The sequence below is a fragment of the Alligator sinensis genome, unplaced genomic scaffold, assembly GCF_000455745.1.
Source record: "Alligator sinensis unplaced genomic scaffold, ASM45574v1 scaffold1097_1, whole genome shotgun sequence".
Classification (NCBI taxonomy): Eukaryota; Metazoa; Chordata; order Crocodylia; family Alligatoridae; genus Alligator; species Alligator sinensis.
In genome coordinates this window covers 2,046,474-2,063,448 of record NW_005841950.1, presented here as the reverse complement: position 1 = coordinate 2,063,448, position 16,975 = coordinate 2,046,474, and the positions used below count along the sequence as shown (strand labels likewise).

The window sequence follows — 16,975 nt, the reverse complement described above, 5'->3', positions numbered from 1 at the left end:
GCTGAACCCTGCTCTAACTCCTTCCCCAGAGGAGCGAGAGGAGAACAGAACCGCTTTGGCCTCAACGTCCAGTACAAATTCTAAGAGGAGAGATGCTGCTCCCAGGGGTCTGTCAGGCTGGGTGGGATCTCTGTCATGCTGGACACAGTCCTTGCCTGCACAAAATGAGGCAGAACTAAGGAAGTGCAGAGAGGCCTTGTGGGAATCCCAGACACCCCTTCACTGATGGATGGTGTACAAATCAATTTCCCCCACTCCTCACCTGCAGAAGTATGTCTTAGACTTCTCCTTTCCTCACACTCCTGGCAATCAGGGACCCATGGTGCATCCCCTTCCTCCAGCTGAGAGACCACATCAGGTTTGGACGTCAGGAATCCTGCTCCAGGGAGAGACAATTCACCAGATGAGAATGAGTTACACATTTGAGTAACAAACATTTGTTTTGGTCCTTGTAATCTCTAGCCTTCTTTCTAGCTGCTCAAACGCACAGTTTTTCTCACAGTGGAAAACATAACTAAGCACAGCTGTGCTGGCAAGTGTGGAGATGGAAGAAACTGGAAGGGTAGGGGGTCATTCAGACCAACCCACTGCATGGGTTTTACTAATGAAGGCTCTAACTGTGGAGATACTGACTTACTTTATAAAGCTCATCTCCATGAGAGAAACACGGAGAGTTCGAAAGATTAGTCAAGAGAGAGAAAAGGGGGGAAATCCCTTGGCAGTCATCTGTATGAGGAGAAGGAATCATCTCCCCGGGGCAAACAGCAAGAGCCCCACTACATGAAGTACTTAAAATTAGAATTGCACAGGTCACAAGAAATGCACCATGGAGAACAACCCTGTCTCAGCTGGGAGAGAAGGATGGGATGGGAGCAAATGAATATGTTTCATTCCGACTCCCATGGAAGCAGTACAAAGGGGATGGCTCTGGAGACCATGAAGCTGATCCCCCTGGACAGGCCAGAGCAAAATCCCCAGCAGAAGCTGTCCCTGGTTCTTCAAAAGCTCTCTAACTTTTGACATCACAGAAGAGCAGGGATCTCTTACCCAGTGAGGCTACAGTTTCATAGTTCTCCAGCATGACATCCCTGTAGAGGGCTCTCTGATCAGGGTCCAGCAGAGCCCACTGATCCTTGGTGAAATACACGGCCACCTCCTCAAAAGTCACCAGCCCCTGAAACAACAACACTTCCACTCTCAAGACCTGCTGCCAAGACCATAATCCCTCCAGCTCAGGCACATCGGGGGTAGAATATCGCTGTAGGCTCAGTCTGGCTGATGGGATAATTTCAAACAGGGATCTGATGCTGTCCCATTACCTCCCAGTAGTCAATAGCTGTGGCACCTCTATTAGTGATCACGACTTTTCCAGTTTCACAGTTTTCTGCAGCAGAAACCTGAAGTGAATCCAGTTAATTTCAGAGCAGTACTTCAGAGGCAGGAGATGCACCAGCACCATCTGCATTCCCATCTGATTTTGATCCTCTCTATGTATCAGCTGGTTTGCTGTTATATACAGCCTTCAGATGACTGGCCCAGCAAAAGGTCACAGATTACTGCAGACATGAGCTTATGCAGTGCCTGCCTTAGCTCACGTGGAAGATGTTAAAATGCAATGCAAATAGACAACAAATCACTGGATACACTAGAACTTCCAGTAGTCCTGGCACCAAACTTCCCTAGCACAGATGAGGGGAGAAATTTCTGCAGAAATCAGTGTCTTACAAAAAAGAATGCCATTCACAGTCATTCCATAAAATAAGGATTATTCAGATTGAAGCCCTGATGTTGCTGGTCTGCTTTCCTAGATCTGCTTCGGGTGGGTCTTCTTCAGATTTCAGTGCTATTCCAGATCCACCTTGACTCCCGGGTTGCTCATGAGAGCAAGCTAGAATCTGATCAAAATCTCACTCTACTGTTGCTGTTACTGGCTATGAAACTCTGATGAGTAGCACAGGCCTCCCCTTTGGAAAAGAAGAACCTACAAACTGCAAGCCCTGGGGGGTAGAGGAGCAGAGATTTATTTTTTTTAAAGGAAAATTTTTCGTGTCCCAAGTCAAATCAGCCAAATCAATTCCAAATCCATGTGAATCATTCAAGAACCACATGTGGCCCTGCTACCGGCAAGCATCCTCCACCCCGGCCCAGAGCTTCAGATACTTCCAAATCCTTTGGCAAGCATCCTGTGTGCAGGCCCAAGCCCAGAGGCTTGGGGTTTGGATGCCTCCAAGTTTCATTCACCCTCAGCCATATGGCCACAGGAGCAAGCTAGAGGAGAGATCCTCACAGAAATGGCTCCAGGCTTTACAGCACTGCTACTAGAAAGGGACAAACACTGGAGATGCAGCCCCTGACCACAGATCACAGACAGTATCCTGACAGGAATTCCAGCATCCTGACTATATCTAGCAGATGAATATGGGGAGATGGGACTTCTTCACTGGTCTTACTGGTGGGGTCCACCCTCTAGCTAACTAGTAGGTTTGGGGTTCCAGGTAGCAGTAGTGGGATACATTTTTCAGTCCCCGATTAATTCGGAAAGAGCAGATGTGTCCTGATCTGTAGAACAGGAAACAAACACAGTGAGATTGTTAAAATTCCCATCCTTGCCCACATCTATCTCCTGCTATTTCTCTTTCAAAAATCAAACCCTTCCACAGCGCCCTACCTCAAGGAGATGTGTCGTTTCCATCTGCATCCCTCAGGAAGATGGGATGGTTTAGAGTGAAAAGTAGATGTGGTTCTGCAGGCTGCCAGGAGACAAAAAAATAGAAAAAAAAGAGGGAGATTTCAGGAAGAACTTCAGTCCAGGTCACACCCTGATTCTCTGCTGGACTGCCATACTAGAAAAATATTTGATCGCTTTATTAGAGTACTGCCACAGCTTCCCATATCAGGACTAAACCCTCTAAGACATTGTTCTCGCTGTCTCCTCATCCCCAGTAACAGAACAAAGCAGAAAGCTGCATGAGTATTTGAAAAAAGGAAAAGGGGAAAGCAAGGGCAGGGTACTCAGTGGAGTTCACCAGCCCTCCCAGAGGGGAAGTGACTCATCAGACATTGCTTCTGGCCAGAACAAGGAATTGCCACTGTTCAATAGGATGTAAAAAAAAAATCCAGTTTTGGAGGGGAATCTTTTAAACTGCTGTTTGATCATTATAGAAATTAGGAGTGAAGGAAGTATGTTTTTACATCCCTCCAAAATGAACAGGCTGTTGAATCTGCCAGCTCTGCCATGGATCCAGGCAGCAGACCTGAAGGGCATCACTATGACGGGGCAGGGTAGGGAGGAATGGGACCAGAACTTTTTTGGCAGGCATGCCACAAATTAGCCTCCATGGTAGCTTGGCAGAGGTACAGTGGAAGAAAGACAGGTGACTGGCAGCTGGGGATTTAGGGGGAGGACTGGGCTGGGGTGTGAGCAGGAGCAACAGCAGGGAAATTTCAGAATTAAGGAGTTAGTAGAGTAAAATCTGAGTGAATTTAAAGGCAGGATATAAGAATTAGAAAAAGAAAGCAAAATTTGCACTTGGGAGCTCAGTATAGCACAAGGGTAGCCAACCTGTGGCACAGGCAGTCTCTGCATGGCATGCAGCAGACTAGGAAGAGGACAGAAAGCACAAGGGCGGATACGGTAGAGGACAGAAAGCAAAGCAGCAAATCGGGTAGGGAGCACAGGGAACAAAGTGGAAAGCAGAACAGGAGGTCAGGCAGGGAGCACAGGGCTGGGAGCAGAAAGCAGCAGACCAGGCAGGGGAAGGCCATCAGAGTGACATTTGGGGAGGGTGTGGGCTAATTTGTGGCACACCTGCTGAAAAGTTTGGCCTCCACAGGTCTAGCGTTCACAGTTGCAGCCAAATGCCATATCTACTTGTTTTTTTCCTCTAGAAACAGAGTAGATTGTGGAACAACCACGCTCTGATGAACTGCATGCTGCTTCTGCAATACAGTTTCTCGCCTTGTCCTCGAGTTCCTTGAAGAGTTTTTGCTCCTTTTTCATTAGGACATCTCTTGTCAATTGGAAGCATTTGAAAAATCCTCTAATTCCCTTCTACATTTTTAAAATGCAAGCTCTGGGCACTGGACAGAAGTAACATTCAACTGCTTCAAAAGAGAGGCAGAGTGGCTACCCAGAAGCTGACATCAAGTGTTATGTAGCAATTGTTACTTCTGCATGCTCCTAAAGCAATACAAATGAGCTAAATAGCTGTACATTTAACCTTGAATGAATGAAGCAGGATTATAGCTGCAGAAACTTTGCTATACTTGTATCTCCCCTGTTATTGCTAGGGAAGGGGGTCAGTGAACTCCAGTTTTATGAGGCCTCTCTCATACGCTTAATGAAGTGTCAGGTGTTGAATATTAAGAGGAAAGGATGTCTTTGGCCAAGTGTTTGGGGTTAAATAATGGTCCCAAAAAGAAATATATGTATATTTCCCCCTAAGTTTAAACTTTCTTAAATTAAAATAAAATCACTTATCTTAGTCTACTCCCTTGCTCGAGTTACAAAGACCAGTTGATTTAAGGAAGATTTTCAAGTTTCCTACATAAATATCACATTCTTTCTAAATTAAGCCATTTTGATATTATTGGGGTGGGAGGCAAGTGAAGCTGTGGGATAAAATCAGATTGAATGTATTTTATCACTCAAATATCAGAGGCATATTAGTGCTATCCACACAGTCTTTTAGGAAATTTAGAATACAGAAGTTACGCTTCAAATCTGTTTTAAAAAGATCGGGTCCCTTCCAGCCCTAACATCTATGAAACGATGATCAAGTAAATATTCCAGAACATTTTACATTATAATATTTTTTTAAGTATCATATAGGTTAATGTTTTTCTCCTTTCCTTTTTAAATCACCATTAAAAATTCTGGGTACAAAGTCTCATTGACTTCTCTAAACCAAGGCTGTCTGAATTAAGCTGAAGGCAGTAGGATTTGACCAGTACTGAACATCTGAGATAGGGGCAGAAGGGTGCGACTAGAGTGTAGCGGGCAAACTGAGTTAAGCTCTGGCTCTTAGCATAACTTTAGGCCTTCCCAGAATGAAGCAATTAAATTGAACAGAGTGCCTTACAAGGCACTGGGAAAAGTGAGTGCTATGATTGGAACGGTGGGCTAACCAGGTACAGTAGTTTTCCTAGAAGGAAAGGAAACCAAAAGCAGAATAGGATTGGAGTACCTTATCTAAAAAGATGAGGTAAGGAACTTCAGGATTGGACAGCTTGAGATGAGAAAGTTGCAAAAGCAGTGGACAAACAAAGAGACAGTGTTGCCACCCTGGGGAGACAGGAGCAGCCTTGGGAATCTTGTTCGAACAACAAGGAATCCAGAAACTAAGATCCCACATACCCAGCAGAGGATCCAAGGCCGGTACCACCGAAGGTCGCTGCTGTAACGTCTAAGGAACCGCTTGCCAGGTCGTATTGCAAGGATAATTATCTTGTAATAAGCCTAGGGGTTACTAATAAAGTTCACTTGATACCAAATTGGACGAGGGGCCGTGTCAATCCTTGGGGGTCTCTGGTAAAAGGGATCCTGGGGCAACAAGAGCCGTTTCATTCCACTAACACCGTTCAGATGTACTTATAGAGTCCCTTCACAAAAAAATTGGAAGCCTTGTTCTTTCCAGCAACAATTATTTTTAAAGCTAATAAGAAGTCAAGGGTGTGTTCAAAAGAGACGCAGTTAAAGAAATGCAGGCATTTCCACTACCCACAAAATCTCAGTGCTCAGGTGTGCATAGCCAGTGTGCACAGACATGCTGATGGCCCACAATCTGCCTTTGGGATCCCCTGGGATATTTTATGGGTGTCACACTCTTTTACAAAGGAGATACAGTCCAGCTCCCTTTTGAGCAAAACCACCTCATCGGTACTAATATTAACCAATATTAACCATCGCGGCAAAGATCAAGGGAACATGCTAGTTTGACCCTAGGAACTGGGGACATAGAGTGAGATTGATGCCTAGTGTAAGCTTCTCCCTGTTATTCCCCTCTCTGTCCAGAGATTATTTCACACTGACCTCTCTCTTTGCCCACTCCTGATATACTTAACCCCTTCTCTTCCTGAGAAGAGGGGCCCCATACTTCAAGAAGACTGTGGACAAATTGGAGAGTCCAGGACAGAGCAATAAAAATCATTAGAGGCCTGGGAGACAAGACCTATGAGGAAAGGCTGGAGAAACTAGAGTTATTTAGTCTGGAGATAAGAAGACTGAGGGGGGATTTGAAAGTCTTCAAATACAGGCACAGTGATTATATAGAGGATGGAGATGGGCTTTTCTCTGTGGCCATACAGGACAGGACTAGGAGCAATGGCCTCAAGCAGCAGCAGAGGAAATTTGGGTTGGAGTAGGAGAAACTTTCTGACTGTGAGGGTGGTCAAGCACTGCAACGGGCGACCTAGGGAAGCTGTGGACTCTCCTGGACATTTTCAAAAGCAGATTGGAGACACTTGGCTGGGATGGTTTATTCCAGAGGATCTTGCACTGAGCAGAGGGCTGGATGAGGTGACCTTGTGAGGTGCCTTCTAGCCCTACTTTCCTAAGACCCTACAAATGCCATCCCCACAGGAGCCGATTGCTGCTAATGCAACTCAAATTCTTTCTAAAGATAGGTTTGCAAAGAAGCAGGTTCCCACGGCCTGAAGCTCCAGAGGCAGATATTCAATCTGGAAGCATTTGAGTTTGCACCCATGCTTACTTCACAAGCCCTCCTTCGCCTGTCCATCTGACCACACAAAAATTGCAGCATGCAGAAATGCAGCTGCCTGCACATGGAAGTGCCTCAGGTGACTGCTGCATTTTGGGTGCAGATTCAGTCTGTGTTTTGAATTCTTTGCATTTCCAAATGTCATTCCCAATAAGAACCCCGATGACGAATGTTGTGCGTTCAAAACCTCACTCTCACAGCTAGGCAGTGAAATCCTTGCCTCTTGCATAATTCCTGGACCATCGTGGCTACAATATGACTACCGTTTCCAGCAAACCCATTCACCTGACATGCCCCTCTCTGGCCCTTTCCATCTGGGGCTCTCAAAAGTGTTATACCCACTCAGATCTAAGACTAATCCAAGACGCATCCAAGATGAATCACCCTGCCTTCCCACAGTGCTTCACAAAAGTCTCCCCATCTTCTCCTGCCAGTCCCTAGCACTTCCCTCTCCCAGCTCCCTCTCCCTTACCTGGAGTCTGCAGCTCGGGAATTGGTGCTGGCAGAGCCCAGAGCTGGTTTGGAGGGCCGGTTCCAGCCACTGGAGAAAGTCCCCTCTGGGCTGAGCACCAAGTGGCTGCAAGAAAGGACTCTCCCCAGCACAAACCCTTCTGGGGGACCAGCAGCTGCCAAGTGCGGCCTTCCGGAGGCAGCATCAGTGTCTGACCCAGGAAATCCAGCAAAAGAGGAAAGAAGGCTGCCTCATCTCTTAATACAACAAGCAGAGCCCTCTGGTGGTAGCAACTCCTGGAAAAAATGAACCAGAGCCTGTACCAGGCTGCTGTGCATACAGAATTCATGCTGATTTAACTACTGCGAGATTTTGTCAATACAGGAAGCTGAACGTCGAACTGAAGTTGTGACTGCAAAGTGCGTGAAGCCCCTGGGCAAGTTGTGATTCAGAAAGATGTCCCCAGAGGAGGAACGATTGTGAAGGAAGCCGGGGTGTGAATTTAAAGACCAAGAGGCAAGGCTTTCTTGTGTTATCTTTTATTGGACCAACTGTGTATTCGGGGGGAGCTGTGGGACAAGCTTTTGGGTATTAGGTGCCTTTCCTTAGGTTTGAAGGACAATTTAGAGTGGAACAGTCCACGACACCTGCCTGTGTTGGCCCTTTTGACACAGGAAATGAGCTTCCATAGGGGAGCTCTTGGAGAATTGCTATTCCACAGTATTTCCCCATATTTCCCTATGTCAGAGCAACTCCCTTTTGCAGACACTTCAAACAGCTAAACAGCGATCTGTAGCAATTAAGCTATATGTAAACTGGGTGGAGAAAAACATGAATCAGGACTCATAGTGATCACGCATAAGCCAGTTTTCCACTAGTTTCAGTGCCCTTTTCTTTTTAAAATTCTCTGAACAATCCCTTGTTGCAATAGGATCTCAGCTCCCAGGGCCTCCTTGAATCCACATCCCCCTTGCAACACACCATAAAAAAAAAAAATCAACACAGGCCATAACCCAATGTTAATACAAGTCTGCCTGGCAGGAGGGGCCTGCACAGGGAGGTTTGCTCATCAGACTTATACAAGTGTCCAAGACTTCAATTGTGACTGCACAGGGAGATGCCAGTGAAGTTAGTGTAAAATAGCTCTTTTCACAAAGGGGCATCAGGATTCCCTTGCAGGCAGCCACTCAGAGACCACTGGTTTCAAATACCAGTACTGGGAAAATGATGTTCAAGCTGCTCTCCAACTTCTTTTGAGGATTCCCAGTTAGAAAGAATCTGTGGCATTTCATTAAATTGCACTATTAGTTCATAGAGCTCTGGTGGCAGTTTATGCAAAAATCAAAGGCAGGCAACAGTATGAGGCAGCAACTCTCTCAAATAAAGTGCACTGCTGCCTCCAAGTCATCAGCTCATTTCAGATGGCACCTACAAACCACCATCCACCTGGTACAAACCCCCTGATCTTGTTTTCTTCCTGCTAAAGCAAATGTAAACCCCAAATTGGGGTTTGGACTAAAGGACTGCGATTTGGGTAGGTAAGGGTGGAGGGAGGGTGCACAGGGGTGCAGTGGATTGGGTACATTTATTGTAACGGAAAGCACGGGTTTCTTACTGCGGTTTTAAGATGTGTGATGGTAAGCTTATGATAGAGGATGTATATATATATAACTCTATATATATCGAAATATATTTTAATTTAAAAAAAACTGTGGCTGACTGGTGTGGAGACCTCTTCTGTCTCAGCACCTTCCACCCCAGCCCACACTGACCCAAATATTATTTCCTAGCCTGTCCTTTCTCTGACCCACCCCCCATATTTGATATCCCTGGTGTCCCCCAGCCTTCAAAAGGACAACTTCCAGGACAATCTTTCCACAAGAAAGAGCCTGCAAAAGGCTTGGCCAATGCTGGCATGAGAGAGAGCTCATCTGTCCACTGAGGCTGAGGTTTGGTTGCAGGGATGAGACTTCAAATCAGACAGAAGAGTTCCTAGGGTAGGCAGGGGCCTTCCCCTCCCAGTATCGGGCTAGCAGAAAGACAGTCACCAACAGCAAAACTATGGAGGAGGAGTTAGTTGGGGTTTGCTATAGAAGACGAAGCCAGAAATTCACTGAACAGCCTGATGACACCTGTGACTGTCCCCTAACCCTGGAGATGGACAGCTGGCATCAGCGGCAGGAAACACCTTATTCACTCCCTCCCAGGCAGGAAATTTGCAGCACTTTTCCACTGTGTGCAGTCTCTGATGCAGGAGGTGCTGGCCATGACTGAAGCCCTTCCCACACTTGTCACATGTGTAGGGTCTCTCTCCCACATGAAATTTCTGATGGGTGAGCAGGTTCAAGGACTGGCTGAAGTTTTTCCCGCAGTTGGGGCATTTACAGGGGCTCTCCCCTGTGCAAGTTCTCTGGTGTTTGACAAGGTGAGAGTTGCAGCTAAAGATTTTCCCACACTCTGAACACGTGTTCTGTCCCTCTGCTGCCTGCTGGATCTTGAAGGTCTTGTGGAGGTCACTGGACCCTCCCTCAAGGAGGGTGTTGGATCCTGTTGCTCCTTTCCCATGTGGGGATCCTTCTGCCTCTGCTCCAAGCTCACCCCTAGAGACTTCTCTCTGTGCAGAACTGTTCCCTCTGAGTCTTCCCAGTTGTGCGGGCCAGGAGCGACCCGGGCCCTTTTCCGTGCTGCACGTGGGCTGTGGCCAGCAGCCCGGGCACGCTGGATCGGAGAGGGAGGGCGACGAGCTGGAATTAGGAACAGACGCTTAACGGTAGATTTAAACATTGTTTACTTACACCAGAGATGGTCGTGGTGTAGGCTGGAAAACTTGCTTGAGTTGCAGTTACAGACACAGACAACACGGATGGTTGCGTGGAGTTTGCTAGGCTCCACGGAAACAGAGCTCCGGATGCTCTGGGTGAGCGCGCCACCAAAATCGGACTCGTAGATACGTCTTATAAATTCTTTCCGCTCGAAGACGGGAAGAGGTGGGCGATGGATCAGGTCGCCAAGCTCCTCTGAATCTCACACAGGGTCTCTATTACCCTGCCGTGTATCCAGAGTCCCCACGAGATGGATGTGGAGTCCTCTTCCGCTTGGGCGGAAACTGCTCAAGCCTCTTATATGGCTAACAGGCCAATCGTTAGCCACCACGTGGGAATAATTTAAAACTAGCCAATAGCGGGGAATGAATTTGCATACGGGTGGCGGGAACTCTTTTGCACCGTGCATTTCTCTTGCAACTTGAGCAATGCACCCTGCAAAAGAAGCTACAAAGAGGCGGGAAACTCGTCCCTGCACCGGGGTTCTCCTCTGCAATAGGAAACTCTCCCGTGCAATGAAGTTGCAACCTGGCGGGGATAATTCTGGTGCCGAAGCACACACAAAATCATGCCTTTGGGTCATGACACCAGTAACACCTGTGGTTCCACCTAACAAGGCTCCTCTTTCTGGGGACCCTCCTCATTCTCACTCATCCCATCGCCTGGTGGCAAAGAGAAAGAATCCAGAGAGTAACCAAATCCCAGTGTCGAGGGGGACCAGAGTCTATGCAGCCAGAATCCCACATGCTCGCAGCTAGAAAAAAAAATCTTACTAGGCCGAAAACAACAGGGAATATTTCCTGACACACAATACACAATTTGAGCTCTCAATCCACGTGACTAATGAAGCTCCCAGGCCATTTGGCTGAAAGATGATCTCCAGTAAGGCTCTGATGTTACAACACTGCCTCCCGGCAACAAGCCTGAAATTCCCATCTGCTTCTGCCTGTCTGCATGTGATGTGCACACTCCTTACAGGATGCAAGTCCCTAGGAAGGGAATGGACTACTACGGCTACCAGCTACTGGTGTTAGCTCTTCAGCCCAAGTCAGAGAGGTCTGCACTGCTGTAGTTCTCCAGCCATACACTATATGCATGCCCACCTGCAGATGCACTATAGCTTGAAATGAAAATGAGGAAAGATTAAAATGTTGCTGAGGCCTCACAACAGCAATTGCTGCCATCACCAGTGCCTCCTACATTCCCTAGCTGTTCCAGAGTCATCTCAGATCCAGGGCTGCTCTTCAAAGCAATGTGGCCATTTGTGGGATTCATTGGAACCTTACTCCACTGCTGTTGCCAGCTGTGAAATTCTGGGCAGTGGCACTGGCCTCCCCCGCACTGAAAAGGAGCGACTATACATTACAAGCTCATTGTGACAGAGGAGCAGAGATTCCCCCACAGAAGAGCTGCAGATCTCACTACATTGCTGCTGGAAAGGGGCAGGCACTAGAGATGCAGTCTAGAAGCACTGGTCGCAGAAGGGATTCCAGCCGTTTCCCCATAGCTAGCACCTGGATGTAGGGGAGTGAGGCCTCTTCCCTGGTCTCAGTGGTAGACTACCCCCGATCCTGTTCTAGAGTTTGGAGGAGTGCCCACCCTTGCCCAATTCTGAATTTTACCAGTTTGTGAAACCCTGTTCCCACCTCCCATCTCCTCCCTTCCTTGGGTTTTCTACGCATTCTCCCTCCAGCAAGTCCCTGAAAATCCCCTACCTGCACCAGCTGATCTGCAGCCATGCCCTTTCCTAGTTGCCTGAAGCAAAGCATGGACATTACTCTGCACCTGTCAGGATGAGAATGGCAGTTGGAGAGACCGAGAAAGGTTTAATCCATTCCCCTCAGGCTCTTTCCCTGTAGACAGATGTTTTAGACTCTGCAACTATAGGACACTTTACTGTATTAGAAACCCAGCATCTCCCACTATGTCAAAATCCATGAAGACATTTCTAAACCCCACACTCCAAGTAACAGTCTCTAAAGCAAATGCTGAAGGAGAGCAGCATTCAAGGAGCTGTCTCAGGTGATTTTCTTGACACTGTCCCCTCACCAGTTCGGGGAACTGGGCACATCTACACATTCATTAATGTGCCATAGTTACTGCGTATTAAGTTTAATACTTGTATAACCAAGTACTAAATCAATGCACAGTAAAAAGCCAGTGCATGGCTTTTTAGTGACACTCAGTGTGCAGTAGCCTAATACTACTGCGCAGTACCGTATTAGTACGGTTTTTGCCATGACACGCTATTGCACAGTAGTATTAGGCTAATGCATAGTTAGCGGCTCATGTAGATGCACCCAGTCAGAGGAAGAGAATGGTTTTCTCCTTTCTCTGCCCCTCTTATTGGTCACAGGACAGTGACTCTGTCCAAGGAGGCTGCAGTGAATAAGCCTGGACAGGACTGGGAGCTGGTCACCTCTCCTTTCACTTATTTCCCCTCATGGCTCTCTCTCCTATCCAGATTTTAGACCCTGCTGGAAATTTGGTCCCTATGCACATACATTTGCTTCTATTTTAAAAACTAAGTTCAAAGAAGAGTTTGAATCCTGTACTGAGTGAGGAGATCCATAGCACTATCTGCTGTACAGTATTTGGAAACTGCAAATCCTGGACTGGAGCTTGAGACGTGATGAAGATGCAATCAGTGTCTGAAGGATGAAAGGGAAATCTTACAGGATTTTCATCCTCCCAGTTTATCAGGGAGCACGTTTTGTAAGGAGTCTCACTGCCAGATAGCATCTCTTCTTTCACGCAGAAAAACACTTGTTTCAGGTAACACTCCAAGTTCTCAGAATTTAATACCACATGTCCACTAAAAGTCCTGTCTTCTTTAGATGCTCAGTTCCTTCATTTTAAGCCATGATTTTAGAAAAATAATTAGCAATTTGGGGGAAGGTCTCCATTTTTGAGAGCTTAGTTAAAAGGGCTCAGTTTTTGAATGGGCAGAGCACGCACTATTTGAAAATCTGGCTCTTGTCATCATGTTTTTTGGGTTTTTTTAAATACTACCAGTAAGGGAGATACCTAATGGATGTTGCAGTTACCCAGGAGATACGAAACGAGTTATATAGGCCGTCAGCAGCTGGAGGGGACTCATATCCCCATCTTCCACCTCCCAGGAGAATAGCCTCCAAATCAGAATAGCCTCCAAGTGTTTTAGCCCTGGAGTTTCAGTCCAAAAAAGGATCATTCCATATAGAGGAAAGAACAAATGGGGTCTGTGTCCTAATGTGCTTCTCCAGGTCATACAATGTAGCCCAAGAGGAACAAAACTACAACTAGCCAGTTCCACCTGGGGTTTTTTCATTGAATGAAGATTGGGTTTGTTCAATCTCCTCTCCCCTACTGTTGCTGGAGCCAGCCTGGCTTGGTGACCCAAATATGCATCAGGAGAAGTCATCAAACAGGAGGGCATTAGAGGAAGAAACACGTGTTTCTTCAAGTGTCTGGGGTTTGATAGGTGATACAAAATTAAATAAATTTCAGATTTCCCCAAATATGATAATAAAAGGCCTCATATCTTCTCCACCAGTTAAGTCATTTAGATATTATAGGGTTCAGATCTAAATAAAGCTGTAAGGCATATTTGGATGTCATTTGCTAAATTGCTGGGTTGTTATGTAATTACTTGGTCTACATTTAACCACAAAATATTTTTAGGAAAAGTAGAGTACATAAAACTTACATTTCCAGTATGTCTGAGAAGAAGGGGGAGGGTAGATATGCACTTTTATAGACTACCCAGATAAGATCTCCTGTACTAGATAGATAGATAGATAGATAGATAGATATGCACCTTTATAGACTAACCAAATAAGATCATACATACACACACACACACACACATGTGTGCACACACATACATACAGACAGCACAAGCTTTCATGAACCTAAGTTCATTTCATCAGAGGGGGGAGACATAGAAAGAATATCCTATACTTTTATCTTCAATTTTAAAAAAAGGTGGGGTAGGGCACGTAATCCAATAATTCTGACCATTTCTCAAGTCATCAGTAAAAATTACTGGTACAAAGCCGCCCTGGCTCCTCTCAACTAAAGCTCTGTAGCTGTCTGGATTGAGCCACCCCCAGCAAGATTTGGCCAACAAGATGTGCTTGAGGCAGCCCTCTTGCCCCTTCCTGTCCTTATTTAATTACACTAGCACCATGCTGGTGTCTCCCGTTAGAGCTCTTCCTGTGGGTAATGTTGACGGCTCTCTCTTTCCATCAGAACCTTTTGGTTCAAAGCTAACACTAAGTTGTGGGCAAGCTAAACAGAGCCATATTTAAGGTAACGCTGACAGGTAGAAAGTAGTGTGGGTACAGCACAAGGATTCCTCCAACCTCCGAATGCTCAGGAGCAGAGATGGTTTGTTCAGATTACAGACCTGCTGGGAGGCCTGGCCTTCCCCAGAGCCCTGTGCAGGGAAGTCCTGGGCTTCTGCATTGTGGCCAAGGAAGGGGCTTTGAGTGGAAGCATTCACACAGCTACACATGGTATAACTCCCTCTTGAGCTGGCTTGCGTAATGGAGCAAACAATCCCCGCTCTAACAATTTGGTGCCATGCATAGTCACCCATCACTGCAGCATCTTGGCTGTGGGCAGGGAGGGCGGGGGAGGCAATCCTGGGGACTAGTTTTAATACATAGAGTGAATGCTGGGACTGTTGTCTCCCTGTCAACTCCTCACTGTGCAAGAACATTAAACAATCATGTTTCAGACTGACCTTCCTGCTCCACATCCCTTGTATTTTGTACTCCTTCCCTTTCCAAAAACTCCGCCTGTACAGAAACCAAGGGGACACCCCAGCAGCACCCTCCACCATCCCAGGTTGGGGCTAGTTCTGACTACAGCTCAGAGCAGGGCTTTCTGCCACTAAGGCAGCTGGGTCCTTCCTACAAAAGCACCAACCTGAGAGAATTTTCTCAGGAGACACCAGGTCATAGATTCATAGATATTAGGGGCTGAAAGGGCCTTCACAAGATCATTGAGTCCAGCCCCCTGCCATAGGCAGGAAGTATGCTGGGGTCAAATGACCCCTGCAAGATAAGCATCCAAACGCCATTTAAATGAGTCTAGAGTAGATGCTTATACCACCTCTGGAGGGAGTCTGTTCCAGATCCTGGACACTCGGGCTGTAAAGAAGTTTCTCCTTATGTCCAGTCTGAATTGGTCTTCCAGGAGTTCATGGCTGTTACACCTTGTTATCCCTTGGGGAGCCCTGGTGAACAACTGTTCTCCCAGATCCTGGTGCACCCCTCTTATGGACTTATAGGCTGCCACTAAGTCCCCCCTGAGCCTTCTCTTTGCCAGGCTGAAGAGTCCTATGTCCCTCAGCCTCTCCTTGTAAGGCCTGCTCTCTTGGTCTTTGATCATACAGGTGGCTCTCCTCTGGGTTCTCTCAAGCTTACCCACATCCCTCCTGAACTAGGGTGCCCAAAACTGGATGCAATACTCCAACTGCAGTCTCACCAAGGCCGAGTAGAGCAGAAGGATGACGTCCCTGGTTTTGCTTGAGATGCATTGACAGATGCATGGCAGAGTTTGGTTTGCTTTGCCAGCCACAGCATCGCATTGGTGGCTCATGTTCATCTTGTGGTCAATGAAGACCCCCCAAGTGTCTTTCAGTCATGGTGCTAGTGAGCATAGCACTGCCAAACCTACAAGTATGATGCTGGCTTTTCCTCCCAAGGTGAAGCACCCTACATTTCTCTGCATTAAATGCCATCAGGTTTTGGTCCACCTGCCTTGCGAGCCTGTCCAGATTGGCCTGTATCCTCAACCTGTTCTCCAGTATGATCACCTTTCCCCATAGTTTAGTGTTGTCCATGAACTTTGCCAGTCTGCATCTGACACCCAAATCCAGACCATTAATGAAAATGTTGAAGAGTACTGGCCCAAGTACTGAGCCCTGAGGGACACCATTAGTCACCTTGAGCCATGTTGATTTGCTCCCATCAACCAGTACTCTTTGGGTCTCACCCCAGAGCCAGTTCCCCAGCCATCAGACCACGAGATGGTCAAAGCCACAGTTTTCCAGCTTAGCCATGAGGACATCATGGGAGTCCAATCCCATGGCCTTCTTGAAATCCAGATATATGACAACAGCCTCATCTCCTTTGTCCAGATCCAAGGCTCCCAGGACTGTGTATGCAGAGGGTCTCTGTCCTGCCTGCCCTAGCACTTCCCTGAGGTCTCTTTCCATTACCTGGAGTCTCTGGCTCAGGACCTTGTACCAGCAGAGCCTGGGGATGCCCCAGGGGCTGGTTCCAGCCACTGGAGAACTTCCCCCCTGGGCTGGGCACCAAGGGGCTTAAATACAGGTCTCTCCTCAGGACAGACATGCTGGGGGAGCAGGTCCAGCTCAGTCTCAGCTTCTGAATGCAATGGAGGCAGCAGGAGCAGGGTGTGACTTCGGAAGTTCAACAAGGAAAGAGACGGGGCTGCCTCCTCAATGCAGTAACCAGAGCCCTCTCCTGGCAGCAGCTCACAGAAGCTCTGAGCCAGAGCCAGGCAAACAGTAGGTTGGTTTAACCTGGGCTTTGCCTGTATGGGGAAGTTCCCACACAGTGAACAAGGGTGTGAGCTAAAGGGGCACTGGCTACTCTGTTCTGACACCTCGGAGGGCAGACCTGGCTGCTCATAGCAAGTGTCCAGTGACTGACTCCACTTCCAAAGGCTCAGAGCTCTTCCCCTTCATCATCCTCTCGCATCTGAATTGCTCTCCCTTTCTGAACCACACACACAGGACAGCCACAGGACACCAGGGCCCTGCTGGAAAGTGTACAGCAAGAGGAACTGGCCCAGTATGGGGCAGGCACAGAGGTGAGAGCAGTACCAGCATCCTTTTCCTCCAAGCACTGCACCCATCCCAGACCTAGAGCAGATCCCAGGACTCATGGCTACCAGTTCCCAGGCTCTGACCACTAGTCCCTTCCCCTTCCAGAGCTGGGGACAGAGCCCAGGATCCCAACTCTTTC

General features: G+C 47.4%; 1 protein-coding gene across 3 annotated transcripts in view; it reads right to left on the bottom strand.

The window, feature by feature from the left end:
* The window catches only part of LOC102383029 (zinc finger protein 251-like), a 9,036-nt gene extending 1,650 nt beyond the window's left edge, over positions 1 to 7,386 (bottom strand). For 2 of the 3 annotated variants that reach the window (XM_025199845.1, XM_025199846.1), the window contains exons 1-4: positions 7,192 to 7,386; positions 2,669 to 2,750; positions 1,048 to 1,174; positions 263 to 376 (exon numbers count right to left, since the gene is read on the bottom strand). In XM_025199845.1, coding sequence (XP_025055630.1) covers positions 263 to 376; positions 1,048 to 1,174; positions 2,669 to 2,698 — 271 coding nt within the window. In that variant the 5' untranslated portion in view covers positions 2,699 to 2,750; positions 7,192 to 7,386. Of the gene's footprint in view, positions 1 to 262; positions 377 to 1,047; positions 1,175 to 1,319; positions 2,120 to 2,668; positions 2,751 to 7,191 lie in introns of those variants that run through there. The other variant, XM_014518374.2, reaches the window with a different exon arrangement.
* Positions 7,387 to 16,975: the final 9,589 nt, after the last annotated feature.